This window comes from Hyperolius riggenbachi, chromosome 2 (assembly GCF_040937935.1).
Source record: "Hyperolius riggenbachi isolate aHypRig1 chromosome 2, aHypRig1.pri, whole genome shotgun sequence".
Classification (NCBI taxonomy): domain Eukaryota; kingdom Metazoa; phylum Chordata; class Amphibia; order Anura; family Hyperoliidae; genus Hyperolius; species Hyperolius riggenbachi.
Genome location: NC_090647.1, coordinates 153,368,330 through 153,386,916, shown reverse-complemented (window position 1 = coordinate 153,386,916; position 18,587 = coordinate 153,368,330). Strand labels below are relative to the sequence as shown.

At 41.5% G+C, this 18,587-nt stretch overlaps 1 protein-coding gene across 1 annotated transcript; it reads left to right on the top strand.

The window, feature by feature from the left end:
- Window positions 1-3,439: 3,439 nt before the first annotated feature.
- Window positions 3,440-18,219, top strand: NR4A1 (nuclear receptor subfamily 4 group A member 1). Its single transcript, XM_068267722.1, is given in 9 exon segments — window positions 3,440-3,565; window positions 8,669-9,483; window positions 12,430-12,559; window positions 12,868-13,019; window positions 13,511-13,713; window positions 15,568-15,617; window positions 15,620-15,664; window positions 15,667-15,744; window positions 17,274-18,219. Coding segments are annotated over 8 exon segments (1,728 nt in total). The 5' UTR covers window positions 3,440-3,565; window positions 8,669-8,670; the 3' UTR covers window positions 17,531-18,219.
- Window positions 18,220-18,587: the final 368 nt, after the last annotated feature.

Below are 18,587 nucleotides of genomic sequence, written 5' to 3'. Positions count from 1 at the left end.
ATGTGATGCAGGTATTTAACTTTTTTTTTTAGATTTGGCCTTGGAAGTCCTTTAAGCCGATTGGCTCATAACCTGTCTGTGTCAGTATACAAGCTGCTTGTTTGTCAGTTGTTATTTGTAATGACCAGCATAGCTTGATAAAGAAGCTTCTGCTTCAAAACGTCGCTGTGATTGCTGTTCTCATGCTTTGAGCAATAAAAGAGCATAAAATACATTGGATGGTGCAGGCTTCATTCGTTCCATTAATAATAGGAAAGAACAAATAAATCTCTATCCGTATTTATGCAATTTAATTATACCATGTCACTATGGTATAATTAAATTGCTACAATAGCATACATCCAGGTAGGGACCTTCTTTACTATTGCTGTGTATTCCTTGCACCTTTGGTGGATCTGGGTGTGGACTGGTTGACTCCCTGGTGTTGAATATCTTCAGCAGTGTGAGCCTTTGGGGCTGTTTTTTTCTCCTTGGAGCATGGCAATAGCCATTGCAGCTGCTAGAAGGTTGATCGTGCCCAGATGATCCGCAGTGTGTTCCCTGGTGGTTTTATATTTCTGGGTTCCTCCACCCCATGGCTTTAAATCTACATCCGCATCTACATCCCATAAAATTCTATAAGGCCCGGTTCACACTTGCGTTTTGATCAAATACTTACCGGTGGCACGGGTCCGTTCCAGTCTGTTCTGAGAACATCTGTTCGCCATCAGGATCCGGTCAGGTCACGTTCAGTTTTCATCCGGATGTTCTTCCGTTCTTCGTGCGTTCTGGATCCGTTTCAGTTTTCAAAGAGGGGCTTGGAAGGTCTGGAAAAGCGCTGGAGTCCTTCTTGGGGAGAGCCTGCTGTGTGGACATCATCATCCTCCTCATCCCGCAGGGCCCTGCGTCTGAATGGTTGGGTCCTTCCCTGTCCTCTGCTGTGTTCTGGGGTGGCTGTGGAGAGGCTGGGGGCTGTCCGGCGCTGGGTACATCCACATGGCCACATGTACCATACAGAACCCCACAGGAAGTGGGTTAGGACGTCCGGCTTACATCCGGAAGTGTGTTGTGCACTTCCGTTTCTCATCAGTTCCTCTTGTGCTGAATTTCTTGTCCGGATTGAGTCCGGCGACGGTGGACAGAGGATTGGTCCGGAAAATTGGAGCAGGTTGGAAAATTCCGTACCGCAGGCCGGATCCGGAGGAACGGACGAGTGCACACGGGACCATTGATTAACAATGGACCCTTATTTGTCCGTCCCGTTTGCGGTCGCAAGTGTGAACCGGGCCTAACACTCAAGAAACAAACGCTACTTGACACCCAAAATTGCTTGCCAGATTGGAAAATTATTTACCTTTGTATGGTCAGCATTGCTCTAATTACAGTGACCAGATTTTTCTAGGCTCAACCTGGGACGGGAAATGGACGTGTCCATGACATGGTGGAAAAATGGCCGTTTCCATGATATGGTCTGGGCGAAGTGAATTGTAATGTAACTCTGAGGCAGTGGGCCAGAGTTTCCTCTGAAAACACAGATAGGCAAAGTGGCCCTAAAGGTACTTAGGCAATGTTTCCCAATTGCATAAGAAAGCAGTGTTCCCACAATGATGTAGTGCAGTGATCTGCAAATTGGGAAATGGGAGATTTGCATCATGGATGTCAGTCCATGACATGACTACGGTATGTACTCTGTAAAGTGCTGCAGAAGATGCAAGTGCTACATAAATACATAATAATGATATGGTGGGACATTAGACTTTGACTATAGCCGGGATTAGATTGTGAGCTCCGCCAAGGACATGACTACATTCTCTGCAAAGTGCTGTTTTAGGCCCCGTTCACACTGCACGCGTTTCCAGCCGCGTTTTGGAAACGCGTGCAGGTGGCCGACACGCACGACATCAGACATTGCATAGAGTGCAATGTCTGATGTTCACACTGCATGCGTTCCGGACCTGTGCGGTCCGGGAACGCATGCTGCTTGCATTTTTTGTAAAAACGCATGGCTGTCCCATTCACTTTTCAGTGATGGGATCAGCCACGCAACGCACACAAACGCGGATGGCGTGCGTTCGTACGCGTTGCGGTCCGCACGCGTTCCGCACGCATGGCCATCCGCGTTTGTGATGTGAACGGGGCCTTAGATGCCAGTGCTATATAAATACATAATAATATTGTAGGACATTGGACTATGACTATCTGATGCTACAGTATTAGCATATCATTTAATAATTATGAGCCCCCAAAATGCCAAATGCTGCAACAATAAGCCCAAAGTAGCAAATGCAGTCTCATCAAATAACTGCAGCAACTGTTACCTCCAAAACATGAATTGCAATAACCATTACCTCGGACAAATGAAATGCAACGACCGTTACCTCTGACACATGAAATGCAGCAGAAAGCAATTACTTCGACTCCGCAAACAGTAAATGGGGCAAATATTACTTCATGCGGCCACGGAGTCCCACGGCTGGGACACCCGGCGGCCAAAAGTGGGACATAACCTGGGACACATTGCAGCCTGGGACAGGGGACCCTGAACCTGAGACGTGTCCCAAGTAAAACGGGACGTCTGGTCAGGGTATCTAAATATGCAATAAGATAAGCAAACCAACCATAACAGTAACTTGAAAAACAAACCAAAATCAGAAAAATGTTGGTTTCTGTAAAACTTGAGAAGCAGATTCCCTTTAGCAGAATAGTAAAAAGAGTGACAGTGTGCACTGTACAGCCATCCAAGATGGCAGTCCATTTATACACCACAAACGATTATTATTTGATTTTAACATTGAGATCTTTTTCGCCTAAAGCAGCTTCTGCTTAGTTTGTCATGCAGTCCCGATCACGATGTTCGCCCTTCAGTTTTATATTTCTGCCAGGCTTTCCCATTGTTCACCTGCTGTTCTGTATCCCTTTCAGAAGTTCCATAAACTTCTGTAGTAAGAGATCTTTCCTTTTCTCCATACAGTATCACAAGACAGTGCTATATAAACCTCTGCTGCTGTAACACATTCATTCACCTCAGTTGTGACATCACAGGCACATGACAGCCCTGCTCAACTTTCCCTGTCTGATTTGTATAAACACGCTGCATATGGAATCCCTCCAGCCGTAAATATGCAGAGAATCCCAGGGAAGCCTCCTTCCCGTGCTATATCCGACGGCTGATGACGTTCATTCAGGGTCTCCCCTCCCCTGGCTGCTATTTCAGGGCCGAGTCCCTCCAGCCGCTGCGGCTATTAATAGCGCTGAAGCTATTAATAGATCAAACAATGTGCCCTGCGTCATAGGAAACAGCGTGCGTCACCAGATACATTCCAGGCTACTCTAGCCGGAAAGACCACGCCCCCTCTAGCCTTCTATGGAGAGCGGAGCAGAATCACCCATGTGCGTCATATACCCCCTGTGTCAGGGCCACGCCTCCTGTGCGTCACAGAGGCTTTAATAGATAGTAGATGCAGAACGGGGAGCGCAGTAAGCAGTGCAGGGTCTTGGGAGACGGGCAGTGACTGGGCAGCATCACAGAACGACACGCTGAACCCCGCGGACAGCCCGCACCGGGGACATCCAGCCAATACAACTGGTATGTCACGGCCTGTCATGCACAATGGACAATCCATGCAGATGCACGGCTGGTTTTACCCGTAATGAATCCAATGAAATGGAATTATTCTAATTGTGTGATTCTGTCTTTGCAATTAATAGCGGTGCGGATGATTATTGCATTTGGAGATTATCCGGAAAGGACACCGGTTTATATTGTACTAGAATGCAGAAAGTGATGTGCAGCAAATATATAACGGATTATTAATAGACTTAATGCTTTTCATATTCTTTGTATAGCGGATTATAGGAATGCAGGTTGACATGTAATTGCATAGGGTGATTTGGAACCGGGCATTGTACTTGTCTCTGATTTGCTGGTGGTGTATGGGCAGCATGCGATGCTTTAGCTCCTGTCTTTTGTAGCAACAGGTGCAGATTTATGGGCATCCTTAGCTACATAGACCTGGTTTGAAAGAGTAACAGAAATATAGATGTGTGGTGTCGGTGTGTACGTCTATTTGCATACTATGTCAATGTGACATTTCCAAATTATATAGTCTTTGATCCTGCCTGCTCTATTCCTGAGAATTGGATACTTGTCAAGTGAAGCTTGTGGCTGTGCACCTGCAGCACACTGTAACTTCCCCAGCCTTCACCTAGCGTGCACACAAATCTGGCTTGTGATTTGTTTGCTGTTACATAACTGTCCATGCCTGGTCCTATGTCAGTGTTGCCAAACATCAGGAAATTTTTGGACAGCCCATAAATGAAGTGATTTATTTCCTCTGTCCCTGTGTACCAGTGTTTTTAGAGTAAAGCAAGCTCTCTGGAGCAGTGCTTTACTACTGAGATGAGAGATTACACTCTGCACACACTGTTTCTCTCCCTCCTGCCTCCTCCCTTTACTTAGCTCAGCTTGTAAAGCCCTCAGACACAGGCTAGGGTCTAGAATGACTAGTCTGTGACCTGTCCATAGAGGAGCAGCTTGCTAGCAACTTTTCTTCCATGATGGCACCACCTTTTGGACAATCTGCTCTGCTCGAAAGCCTCTTAGTTTTGTTTGCTATGTTTACAATGCGTTCCTGTCATTGCTGAACTAATTAGCCTTAATTTTATAACCTGGGTTAAGCAAGAATATCACTGGCCATACACATCGATTTTGATCACTTTGATTAAATCTGCTAAGAATTTATTGCTCCTACATTTCCAATCGATTAACTCTCAAATCAAATGTATCAATCTCACATGGGATGGGGGCAGGACAGGAGTGGTGGGGATGGATGGTCCATAGCTTTGCTCTGCATCGAGCATTACAGGGCTTGCAGTTTGTTTGAAGCTTGACAGATTTCTGCTGAAACCTTTCAAAATTGAGCTTACCGTGATAGGAGTCAAGTCGCTATCCAATCGAATTCTTATGGAATAGTGATCGATCAGCTAGGCATATCGGGCCATAATAGACCAGGGATGAGCTAGTGAAAATTTCTTAAATTGTACAATCAAGATTGTATGATTGGTGGGTACCTTTCCGCTAAATTCTGACAAATTTACAATCTACAACAAAGAACCAATACTGCCGATCAATATTTTTAACAATTTTAGATCTAAATATCGAAAGATGTGAATTGTCGACATCATTGCAATTTACAATCAATTAGATGTTTTGTCTGATCGAATGTCTATTTAAGCTAAAAAAAAATTAGTGTAGCACAATTATTTTATGATTGACAAAACAACATTGCTCATCAATCTTTCAGCAAAATACGTGATTTATTGCAGTGTTGAAGATTGCACTTTGATTTTTGATCGATCAGATGTTTTGTCTGAATGTCCATTATAATGCTAGTTTTGCAAAACCAATGGGAAGTTTGCCAAAGATCTCGTGAACTTGCCAGAGACTATTAAGCTCATCCCTAATGGCTAGCTTAATAGGACTGTGCAGCAGGAGGACGCCAACCAGCAAGGCCAATAAAAACCCACAATTCCCTCAGCTGTCTACTCATTTAGGGCTCTTTGAAATGGGAGGCTGAAGGAGGTGAATTTACCGCCTGTCTACTCCTCTCATGCACCGGCCGGGCTTCTGCTAGCGCTCGGTAAGACCAGTGAAGAGCCCCTGTGGAGTCTCATCCAAGCGCAGCCATGGCCAGATGCAAATCACGTTTTCTTGCCGGTTGCAACCGTACCGTGCATTTCTCTGTTTGTCTTCTGTCATGTGCAAGAGTTCAGGTCCACTTTAAGTAAGGGTGACTTAAAACTCATAAGCCAGTGGTAAATGGTGTGACAAACGCTGGCTTATGAGTTGTGTATGCTTGGAAGAACAAGTGGATCTGAAGTGTGTTTTTTTTGAGTCTGTGCAGACAGAAGTTGGGTGCAAATTCCCCAGGGCCTGAGGCAAGTGCTAGAAGGCCCTTGTAGCAGTATTCCCAGTCAGCCCTCCCATGCACGTTTGCACTGTAGCTAAAGCAGCTTGTTTAAATGTATGGTAAAGGGATATTTGAAGACTCTTGCAGTGCCGCACGAAACAATGTTCTGAATTCTCATGGAGTGAATTTTAGATGAAGATACGTTTTATATATAGCTGTCTGGCCAGTCTTTTGCAGTGCTTTTGTTTTCCTGGGCAAAGTGCTTTGTTGGCTCAGTGCAGCCTCCTCTTGCTGCTGGATGCATTTCCTCCAGGGGAAGTTACAATATAGAAAAAGTCTGTAGGGCTTACAAAACGGTTTCATTGTGCTGAATGGCAGTGTTGGTAGTCAGGTGCAAAGTGACAAAGAGTGATTTTACTGTACAACGCAGTCACATGTGAGAGCTGTCGTTGCTCTGAGATGCGGCTGACTTTCTAGTTCTTTGTTTTTGAAAATTTTCAATTAGTAAAAAAAAAAAAAAAAAAAGATACTTACTTGTATAACTTCAAGTTCTGTTATATTGTGGCACATAGCTTTACTGCACATACAAACTGTACAGAATACAGCTGTTGCAGAAGTTTGTGGAAATCCAACAGTCAGTATTGTGTTTGACGTCCCACTTCATAGCTGGGTATGATGCAAAGAGGTAGAAAACTCATTAGCAGCTCCACTTCCCAAGTATTAGCAGAGCAGCTGAGATGCCTGCGAGATCCAGGCATATCCCGGCACAGTCTATAAATACAAGTAGGGTAGACTATGACCTAGTAAATGGCAAATTAAAACCATCTTTGTCATTACTAAGAACACCTTATAATGGGTTTATTTGTATCTTCACCTGTCAATACATACTTTTGCAAGAAGGCCATTTTTTTGTTATTTTTAGATACATTTAAAAAAGTCTTTTTTGTTTTGTTTTGTTTTTTTTGTTTTACTTTTTCTTTCAGTCAAAGAGCTTTATTGATGAGACCAACAAAAACAAAGCAAAGAAGCCAAAGTTGGTTAATAGCCAGACACAGTTATTGCCAAGTTATAATCATTATTGATACAGACTGTAAAAACCCAAGTGTTGAACTTCATTGATAAGTGCAAAACTTTAGAATTTAGCGGCTATGCATGTTTTATGTACCAGCAATACAACAAGGCTGTTACAGAATACTTTTTTTCTAGTTGGTTTGCAAAGAATAAAGTCAGATACATATAATACAGAATATCCATATGACAGAGCAGCCAGCATTATAAAACTGCATGAAATCACATTCCTTTCTGCAGTTATTTTGCTGGCAAAGGCAGTTTCTGTACTTTTCAATGTATCCATGTTTTTGACAGCTATCGTGTGCCATTAGCTTGAGCTGAACTGGCTTCCACTCAGTAATTCAACATGACAGCTAAATTTATGACAATTTGTGCCTAAAAAAGAAAGCCACGGATGCCTTGCCATGCCAGTAGAGCAGTCTTGTAGGAAATCTTGCTTCAGATATAGAACACTTGTTGCCTAGTGAAACCAGCCCACTGAACTCTTGTCACAGCTGGAAAGGTGGACAAATTTATAGGGCCCCTTGTCTTTAGTACTTTGTGTAGTAGAAATATGGTGAAAAGCTTGGCAAATGTGTATCATGCATGTCAAATTATGCCTTTTAGTTAAAAAGAAAAAAAGTGTGTGTAGTCTGTTTTGCAAGGAGTTACAAGAACATGCCCGTTATGGCATTTCAGTAATTTATTTGCGATGCGATGTTGATGCATTGTAGGCATAGGTGACATTACATCCCATGAAATGTTACTTAGTAACTGTCTACTGCATATGCTTATAGAGGCACATTTTACCACACTAATGATACATTATAGGACTTTCATTTTGGTCAAGTTAAAGAAGTCCCATGTAATTGCCTTCTGTTTTTAAGAAAATAGTACTGTATTTTGCCATGCTAGATAATGAAAGTGGCAGATATATTGGTTGGTGAAGTGACATTTGTTTATAGGACTCAAGAAATCAAAGATCTACTCCACAGTGCCATTTAAGCCCCTCCTTTCTTTATGCATAAGAGCAGTGTGGGAGACCTAAGACACCTCCCATGCTGCTCTGTAGAGGTTAATGGGGTCTTATGTCACTAGTCTTTAAGGCCCAGTGCACACCGAGCGGTTTTTGGAGCGATCCGCCGGCCGCATCCGCCTCTAAAAACGCTTGTCTAATGTATTGCAATGGGATGGTGCACACCGGCGGTTTGCGTTTTTTGCCAAGCTGCAAACACGCCTCCTGCTGCGCGTTTGCGGTTTTCGGAAGCGTTTCGTCCTCAATGTAAGAAAACTGCAAACCGCTCTGAAAAACGCTAGTTCAGAGCGGTTTGCCAGGCATTTTTGTTACAGTAGCTGTTCTGTAACAGCTTTTACTGTAACAATATGTGTAATCTGCTACACAAAAACGCACGCAAAACCGCTAGGTATGTTTAGAAAACCTCTCTAAACATACCTAGAATCGCTCTGAAATCAGCTCCCAAAACCGCTAGCGTATTGCGGATCTGCTAGCGGTTTTGGTGTGCACTGGGCCTAATAGAAGGCCCATTCCGATGTGAATGAATTGGTCTAGAGTGGTGATGCAGCCACATCTGTAGCTTAGGTTTAGCACAGATAATAAATAGCATGGTTATCTGTTTTGTTTTTTTTCTCTTTAGCTTAGAGTTGTGCTATTTCAGTGTTGTCAAAATTGTCTTATTTAACTAACGGTCTTTTCTTTTCTCTCTGCTTAGAAATGCCCTGTATCCAAGCACAGTATGGAAGTCTGTCCCAGTGTGCAGGCCCCAGTGACAGCTATGTGTCAGACATCTTAAACGCCGAGTTTGGCAAATTCACCATGGACCTTGTTAACAGTGAAATTGCAGCTTCCACGTCTTTGCCTAGTTTCAGCACCTTCATGGACGGTTACACAGGAGAGTTTGATGCTTTTCTTTATCAAATCCCTTCAACAAATCCACAATCTTCCTTGAAGGTTGAGGAGTTTCAAGTCTTTGGCTGTTACCCTGGTTCTTTCACTAATCAGTTGGATGAAACCATGTCATCGAGTGGCTCGGATTATTACGGGAGCCCCTGCTCTATCCCATCTCCTTCTACACCAGGTTTCCAAAATCCGCAAGTACCTACATGGGACAGCTCTTATGGAGCGTACTCTCCTCCACAGGGCTATGACAATATGCGGACATGGACAGAGCAGCAGAAAACTGGCATTCCGCAGGCATCTTTTTTCTCGTTTGGGACTCCAGCTCACAGCCCAAACATGGTTCCTAATCCATTAAAGATGACCCAAGCTCCACATAGACTTGAACAGCAGGTTGTGGATCCTGATGTGTTTGCTATGGCACAACATTCTCCAGCAGGATTTCCATCTATTGCCACTGGACAGGGGCCTGTGGTTCTGGACAGCTCTGTTTTATTGGACAGTCCACTCTCTCCATCTAAAGCACGTAGCCCCAGCTCTAATGAGGGGCGCTGTGCTGTTTGTGGGGATAATGCTTCTTGTCAACATTATGGTGTACGGACATGTGAAGGGTGCAAAGGCTTTTTTAAGGTAAGCACTAGTTTTGGAATGATTGTCTATCACTGCTTAGACTAGGCCTTGATTGCCTCACCTGTTGGTCTCCCAGGGTGTTGGATGCTCTGCAGACTTGGCAGACAGTCCTGGCACATTTACTTGCTTCTGAGTCACCCAGTATTTGCGCTTTAGTTGATACGCGTTCCTGAGGATGAAGAAAGGGGGCTCGTCCCAAAACCGCTCTGTGGTGTTAAAAACCAGCTGTCCTCCCTCGTGTACAGTTTCTTGGCTTGTTTATGTAGCAGTCAATCATCTCTGTTGCCTGTTCCTAACGTCAAATGAAAGGATTGAGCAGAGGCAAACTGGGGATAAGAGGAGGAACCCAACACCAATTAGATAGTGGTTGGGGTACCCAAAGTTTCCATTAGGCAACAGGTGTTGGAATGGTGTGAAATTAACTGCATCCTTAGCTCATGTAGAACAGAGAGAGGCCACTGATCACAGGGGCTATATTTGCCTTTACATAGTTATTCGTGAATGCACACTATTTAAAATGTAATTTTACCATGCATTCTCTAATGCAAAGTGTTGCATTAGTGGCTGCATATAGCTGAAATATTTTAGCAAAATATATTTAGTGCCTTTTTTGATATAGGAGATCTTAATTATAGGCACCTGAAATTGGACTTGTTAAAAATCACAGTGCACATAAACTGGGGGCTTATCGGTGCGCAAAAATCACATCCCCATTTTTTTTCTGTGCATAAAACATTGCCCTTAAACTTCAATTTCCTGTTTACCCCAGGCTAAATACAAAGTCATGGGGAGGCAGAGTTGTGCTACTTTAACATTTTTAAAGAGTGAAAGCAGAATAAAGGGAGTTTCTTATTTGTAATGAAATGGTACCTCTCTGGGTGACCTTATTGGAATACATGAACTGGATGATAATCCAGAAATAAAAAAAGAACGGCACACCTTTTATCAGTGGGTGCTGGTGCAGGATCCCCGGCAATTGTAATCCACAAAGTAAAGTGGGGATCCACACACAGACTTATGCGGGAACAGTGTCATTCTTTATTGTCCCATCACACAGTGCGGTCAGAGTGTTGCACGTCTGTGATGGGACAATAAAGAATCACACTGCTCCTGCATAAGTCTGTGTGTTACTTTCTGGATGTTAATCAGCCCATTGGTCTGTCCTTTAAATGACCAGTCTCTGCACAAAACTCAGTTGGGCAGATTGAGCTTTTTGCATGAGGGTTAAGTTAGCACTACTAGTTTATGGAACACCTTGCTTGCCACTAAGTACTGCTTTGGCACATAATTTAAACTTTTCTGACTGTCAACTCTTTCAAGTTGGCCATCAAGTCTTCCAAGGATAGATAAAAGTATTAGATCTATGGCTGCTTTCCATACAGTAATGGGAATTTCTTACGGGAGGAGGAGAAGGAGAGAGGAACAGGAAGTCTTGTGTTGCTTGCAATACTGTAGCAATCAGCTAAAAAAATCTAATGCTTTTGATTGCAGAAGACTGAGCTGTTGAGGATGGTAGTGCATGTACTGACATGAGGCTGTCACCTGAAAAGATCACAAATCCGTAATAAGTGTCATGTCTGTGCATAGTGCAAGTCAGTTAAGTGTCTGCATTCACTCTGACATGTGTCCTACTCAGCCATGAGAAGTGTGATCCTAGTGAGGGAGGGGATCATAGGACTGTTCAGTACTTCTGTTTTCATAAAGTTTGTTTGAACATTGTTGGTTTTTAAAACTATAAAATGTTTAACTCCACTAGAGTTGGTTGACCCCATAATACTTTTGAATTACATTTTGGATCAATTGCATTCAAATTTTCCCAAACCTCTGTAAAGTCACTGTTAGCCGGTCATGCGTTCTAGGTAGAAGCAAAGATTAAGGCCCATATGCAATTCACTTCTTCACCTGAGTTTTTTCCTAAGAGATCATTTTTCATCTTTGATTTATAATAACTTTTTAGCACTTTCCAATGGAAAAAGTATGCAAAAACGTGCTATTAAAATTTATTTTGAATATTTGTTTTCTTGCTAGTGGGTTAAAAAGCATTTTATTTAGAAGTTTGGAAAATATCACTAGGAGAAAACTCAGGTGAAAAAGTGAATTGCATATGGCCCTAAGTGTGCAGCTCATTATTTCACCTGTGAGTCTGTGATGGCATTTCTAAGCTTGCACTGTTTGCAGTATTTTTAGTGCAATTTACTTCTTTAAAAAAATGAACACCTTGGTTGGTGGTTTTATCATCGCTCTATAGCAATACCAATCAGCTGACACGTGCAATCTGATTGTTGAATCTTATGTCTGTGACATGACGTACTTTGAGAGGGTTACTCCTTTCCATTCAATTGATTGACACTTATCATACGTGGTCATTGATTTGTTTGCACGGAGGTTGTACAATCAAATTGCTTGGTGTGTGTCAAGCTTTAAATCTGTTAATGTCAGCTGAAAACCTGTGATTTAAAAAAACATAGAAAGCAAGTATTGAGTTGTACAGATCCATTATTTATTTCAGGAGATGCAATGTTGTCCTTGATTTTCTTTTCTTGAGTGTAATAAAAGATCCAAGTACCTGTTTTGTAAATGTATTTGGTTTTCTCTTGAGGCAAACACTACATCCTGGCTTGTACCGCCTGCACATGTAGTAATCCTTCTCCATATTTCTAACATGAGTGCAGTGTTTATGGTTTCAGCCCGCCCTCAAAATAATTTGTTTTTGTACTTGTTGATTCGGGTCCATCTATGTAGTAGGCAAATCGGGTGCTTTAGAAGGGATGGTTGGCTAATTAAGATAGGTGAATCACTCTCTTTTGCTTAGAGCCAAATGTCAACTTGATATTAGGAACAGTCCGACACTAGAGAAATGTTACAAAAATAAATGGGAACAGATGGGGCTTTGTGTTGGTCTGGCATCTTGCTTCCCCTGACAATTGTTCCCTTTTCTCCCCACAGAGGACTGTACAGAAAAATGCCAAGTACATCTGCTTGGCTAACAAGGACTGTCCCGTGGACAAAAGGCGCAGGAATCGCTGCCAGTTCTGTCGGTTTCAGAAATGCTTAGCAGTGGGAATGGTAAAGGAAGGTATGTACTAAACTCTGTTTCTTAAAGGGATATTCAGCAAAAACAACAGTTATATGTGCTTTGCTAAATGAAATGGCATGTGTACACATAAGGTCTGCATGCAGACAAGATGGACTGGGTGGGGATTTTTTACAATGTGCAAATACTGGAAAAGTTAATTTGATAAGATGACGTTCTGGAGAAATTCCAATAAATGTTTAAAGTATTGAAAGACTTCTAAACAACATCAGGACCATGTAATCATTTGTGATTTTGTTTGTTTATGCATTTTCTTTGTTTCTTAATCTAGATATATTTTTTTTTTTCAGTTGTTCGTACAGACAGCCTTAAAGGCCGACGAGGTCGCCTCCCATCCAAACCAAGGCAGGTTCCTGATCCTTCTCCTGTTAGTCTTATTAATTCGCTGGTACGAGCTCATATCGACTCCATCCCCAATTCCAGCAATCTGGATTACTCCCAGGTAAATTGCCCACCAATATTCTACAGCTGCTGCATCAAATCAAATTGCTTTCAGTTTAGTCTGTTAGCTCTAAAATTCTGAACTTGAACAGTAATAACCAAAGGCATACCTTGTATATTGAAATAGCCTGTCTGTTGAATTACCTGCGATCAGTGATTACCTATAGAAAGGGCATGCGTTTTATTTTTAGAAAGGAATAAATGCATGAGACTGTAAATAGATGTCGGGATAACAAGTTATCTTCAAAAAGAAAAAAATATTTTAAAAAATCTGTTATTAGTCATATTACTTGCATTTAATCATCTGGCATTTATATTATATTTGACATCTTTTTAGACTCCTTGCTCTAATGTCTTAGCATATCGGTCTTCAGTTTGGCTTGCAATTCTTTTATTATGATGCTTTGAAGAGGTCAATTAGTTTTAATCCGCTGCTTGTTTTTGGCGTCTTTCTTGTCCTGAATAACTCTTTTATCTTTTTTTGTCTTTTAGTACCAGGAAAATGTCCCAATCCTGGTAGAAAAGGAGAATCCAGTTGACGTCCAGCAATTCTATGACCTTTTATCTGGCTCTCTGGAAGTGATCCGCAAATGGGCAGAGAAAATCCAGGGGTTTGTTGAGCTTCCTAAAGAAGACCAGGACCTCCTGCTGGAGTCGTCTTTCCTAGAACTGTTCATCCTGAGACTGGCTTACAGGTAAGCTAGCTGTCTCTTGCTTGCAGTAAACTCTCATTTGGATGACTAATCCTGTTCTGAACATTGGGCAGGACATGCAGTAATAAACCACAGAGGAGAGACTTCAGCTACCTGCTCGATGGAGAAATTGGATTCTCTGTCGAAAAGCAAGCCAAAGCAAACCGGAGTCAAAATAAAGGACTATATTTAGCACAGACTTTAAGCAGATGATCCAAAGTGATTTTAAGACTTAAAGGGCGCTCTTTGCAGTACGGTGACTCAAAGCAAAAATATATACATCATTTTTAAACCTATTTCACATTCACTTCAAATTTTGAAACATTTTAATAGCACTAACTTTATATTTTGATTTTTTTTTAACCTTTCACTTATTTTTTTTTTCTTTTACATTTTTTTTATTTTTTTTTAAAGTTTCTTAAACAAAAATATAATATAGGAGCTTAACTTGATGGTGAGGGTAGAGGAAAGCTTGAGTATGTAAATCATACCTATGACTGTAGCAATATTAGTAGAAAGCTTGTTAAGAAATGGCTGTGTGCCTTTCCAGTTGCAGACCATACAGTTACAGGTTCTGTGCAGTGTAATAATGGTAGCCTGCACAATCTATCCTCTCTCTCTCTCTATCTCTATCTCTCTCTCTCTCTCTCTCTCTCTCTCTCTCTCTCTCTCTCTTCACTCTCTCTCTCTCTCTCTCTCTCTCTCTCTCTCTCTTCTCTCTCTCTCTCTCTCTCTCTCTCTCTCTCCTCTCTCTCTCTCTCTTCTCTCTCTCTCTCTCTCTCTCTCTCTCTCTCTCTCTCTCTCTCTCTCTCTCTCTCTCTCTCTCTCTCTCACCAATGTGATGCTATGTGGACAACGGAAATACACTAAAGGTGATGGAGACAGCCTAAATGTATCAATTTCCAAAGGGTTTTAGAAAATGCCTCTCCATAGTTAGATATTAGTTACTTAGGGGTGTATGTAATAAAACTACCCTAAGCAAATTGCACCTCTAAGTTGGTGAAATAAAAAAAAAACATGGGCCAGAACTTCCATTGAGTCACATACTTAGGCTTGCTTCACCTGGCATCATTATGATAGGGAGACGTTAAAACGATTGACAGGTATGGCAATCCCCCCCCCCCCCCATTTATTATGTTGTATTTAAAAGTAGTTTTTATTTTTTTTTTATGTGGACATCCACATAGTGTGTATAGTTTAGCCTAAGATCTGGTCCTTCAAATTGACCTGTACAGTATCACATGAACTTAAAAGCAAACAAATGGTGAAAATACACTGATATAAACTACACTACCATATCTAAAGTCCTAATCCTATATAGATCTTTCCTAGTATCCTATAGTGTTATTTGAGTTTTAAAAGGCTAGTTCAAGGAAATGTACAGTAACTGAAATAAAATAACCCTGATAATACCTGCAAGCACTAAACAAAATGACTCCTCCGTGTAGCTCACAGCATCCTATTCCTCCCAGTGATATGTTTGAATCTGCTTTCCTTCTCTGCATGCATGCATAGTTTACTTGTTACAGATTACATGCCTCTCCATAATGCTCCTGGGAGGGTTGCCTACACACATTTCTCTTCAGGCTGTTTTGTTATTGATGCATACTGATTACTAGCAGTGGAATATTGTCAGCAAATTATGTAGCATTATTGATTAATAAAGCACCAACATATGCCGTCATTTATGTATGCAGACTTGGAATGTTGGGGAGAGGTGCACTTTACATCTAAAGCTTAGTCTAGCTTTATTTTTTTTTAAAGTACCTCATATCAATATACTGTACATTTGTAGTCTCTTATCATATTCCTTTGTGTTTTCACTTAATTAAATCTTGATTATTTTCTTGTTTCCAGTTCAAAACCAGAAGAAGGGAAGCTAATATTCTGCAATGGGGTAGTTCTGCACGCATGCAATGTGTCCGAGGCTTTGGAGATTGGATAGATTCAATCATTGATTCTCGCACAGCCTTCAACGCATGAAAATTGATGTCCCTTCCTTTTCCTGCCTCTCTGCCCTTGTCATCATCACAGGTAAATCAGAGGCTTGGGATTTACTACTGCACAGTCATATGAATGCTGTGTTGTGTTTTAAGGTCCCTGCTTGCTATATGAAAACGTTACCTGCCCTGGTGGCATCCTAGGAGACATTGGAGACCAGCCTAAACTTTGGCCAGGCAGCCATCCTGCTACTTAAAGACAATCTGTAATAAAAAAAAATAGAGCCCCTGGAGGGTATTTGCCTCGGGAGGCTGAAGCCTCCACATCCTAATGGAGCTTCTCCCTTCCTTCTTTGCAGCACAGATCAAACATTAGATACAATAGACAACATTAGATACAATATCTACCTTTGCGATCCAGAGCAGGCGCAGTACCACCTTCCCCCTCTGGCTCCGGTGGCATTAGCCGAGCCCGATTGGGTCCGCTCTAATCTACTATGCAGACGGCTTGCGTCTGCACAGTAGTGTGGACCTGATCGGGCTCTGTAGATATCACCATGTGCTGCAGCGCCTGCGCGCAGCTTGTCAGTGGATTTTTGGGAGGAGCCAGCACTGGATCGGGGCTACATAGGAGGACGGAGGAAGCCTCATTAGGATCCAGAGGCTTCCCCTTCCTGAGGGCAAGTATCACCCAGGGAAGCTTTTTTTTTTTTTTTTTTTTTCCCCCTTCTCTTTCTTTCTGTCTGTCTGTCTGTCTGTCTGTCTTTCTTTCTTTCTTTCTTTCTTTATTTATTTATTTATTTATTACAGATTCTCTTTAAAGGGAACCTAAACTGGGAGGGATATGGATTTTTCCTTTTAAACAATACCAGTTGCATAGCTGCCCTGCTGATCTCTTTGGCTGCAGTAGCGGCTGTATCACACAACTGAAACAAGCATGCAGCTAATCCACTCTGACTTCAGTCAGAGCACCTGATCTGCATGCTTGTTGAGGGGCTGGGGCTGAAAGTATTAGAGACACAGGATTAGCAGGAGAGTCAGGCAACTGGTATTATTTTAAAAGGAAAAATCCATATCCTTTTTAAGTTTAGGTTCCCTTTAATACCTCCAATGTAAATCTGTACATTGTGTAAAAATCCATGGCCCAGGAAGCTGCATTCTTACATACGCATTTCCCGCAACACTGCTTGGCATAAGATGCAGTGCGATGGGTGTCTGGGTACTATTTTCTGTGCCATTTTTCCAGCAGCTAACACTGTTGAGGGAAAAAAAATAAATGAGCTTATTAGTCGTTTCTTATTGTTGCTTTGACCAGCGTTGCATCAATTTATTTGCAATAATTTTAACAATGCAATTCTTTTCTGTGGCTGAAATATAATCTTAAGAAAACAATTCATGCATGGTGACTGCACACATCTAGAAGAACCAATCACTTTAATAATTGGTTTTGATGATATACATTGTTCAATTAAATTGATGATGCCATGAGTGTTAAGTTACATTTTTGAAAGATTTAGACTTCTGTTTACTTAGTTAGATTGTTGCATGTGTGAGAATCTTTCGATGTATAACATCCTATGGTTATAAACGATTTCTAATTACTTTTGTTTTGTGTCAATGCAGACAGACACGGGTTGAAAGAGCCTAAAAGAGTGGAGGAACTTCAGAGCCGAATTATTAATTGCCTTAAAGAGCATGTGCCATCCACAATGAATGAACCCAGCCGATCCAACTGCCTGTCCAAGTTACTGGGCAAATTACCTGAGCTCCGCACACTGTGCACGCAAGGGCTGCAGCGCATCTTCTACCTGAAATTGGAGGACCTGGTACCACCACCGCCTATTGTGGAGAAGATCTTCATGGACACACTGCCCTTCTAACACAACATTGCACTATCCTGTCTATCTCAGAGAAAGGGAAATCCAAGAGCGCTCAGAAGATGGAGTATCCTGTTACAGACTTGTGAAACCCTGTTCTTTGACAAAAAAGGTGCCTAACCCAGTAAATTGCTCCTTGGGGGGATTTTCTGGGACTTCTATGAAGACTTTAATTTTATTCTAGAAAATCCAGATGTGCCTTTGGCTAGGACGGACTTTTTTTTTTTTGTCTTTTATGTTTCACTTTTTAAGTATTTTTGAAATACTTGCAAAATTCATTTGGTTCCTAAACTGCCTTTCCTACAGCACTCCCAATGTTGGACTGAACTTTTAAAGCAGACTTGGAAAGCTTTGGTAAATAGGCACCACATTGCCTGTCTAGTTTTCCCAACTGTCTCTAAGACACGTCAAAAGGGATGGACCCAATTTCAATCACAGCCAGTTTGTAAAGTCTTGTACATACATGAAGAATGAACTGTATATAGTATTACAAAACAAAAGTAAAGCTACTCCTTGTAATGGTCACTATGGATCCCACAGTGTTTTTGGCTGTGTGTATATATGTGTAATTTTTTGAAAAGAAACATTTATATTTGTGTATCTTACTGGATTTACAGTATGTGTTTTTTTCTGATTAATATATATATATTTAATATATTGAATAAAAAATGCTGTAATAGTAGCAAACCGTTGTTCGCTGGCATGGTTTCCTGTGCTTTTTCAGTGACCATGAAATGGTGGTTTTCTTGTACTTCAAATGCAGCACCTCTGCTGTTTTTGTGTGTGCTATACTGCAGATATGTTTTAGTAAAGCATATCTTCAGACTAAATGTAAAAATAAACCCCAACACAACATGAAGAGTATTAAAACATGAACTATACTTAATTCTTACTGTCTTTTTTGTCTAAATGCTATCCAGCTTTTTTTGTGCTGGTTTATGAGTATTTAACCTGTACCCAAGCCATAGCTCGAGTACAAAAAAAACATTACCTAAAGAGAAGGAAGCCTCAGGATGCTATTTAGGCTTCTCTCGACGTTCTACCTGGCGTGGACCCTCAG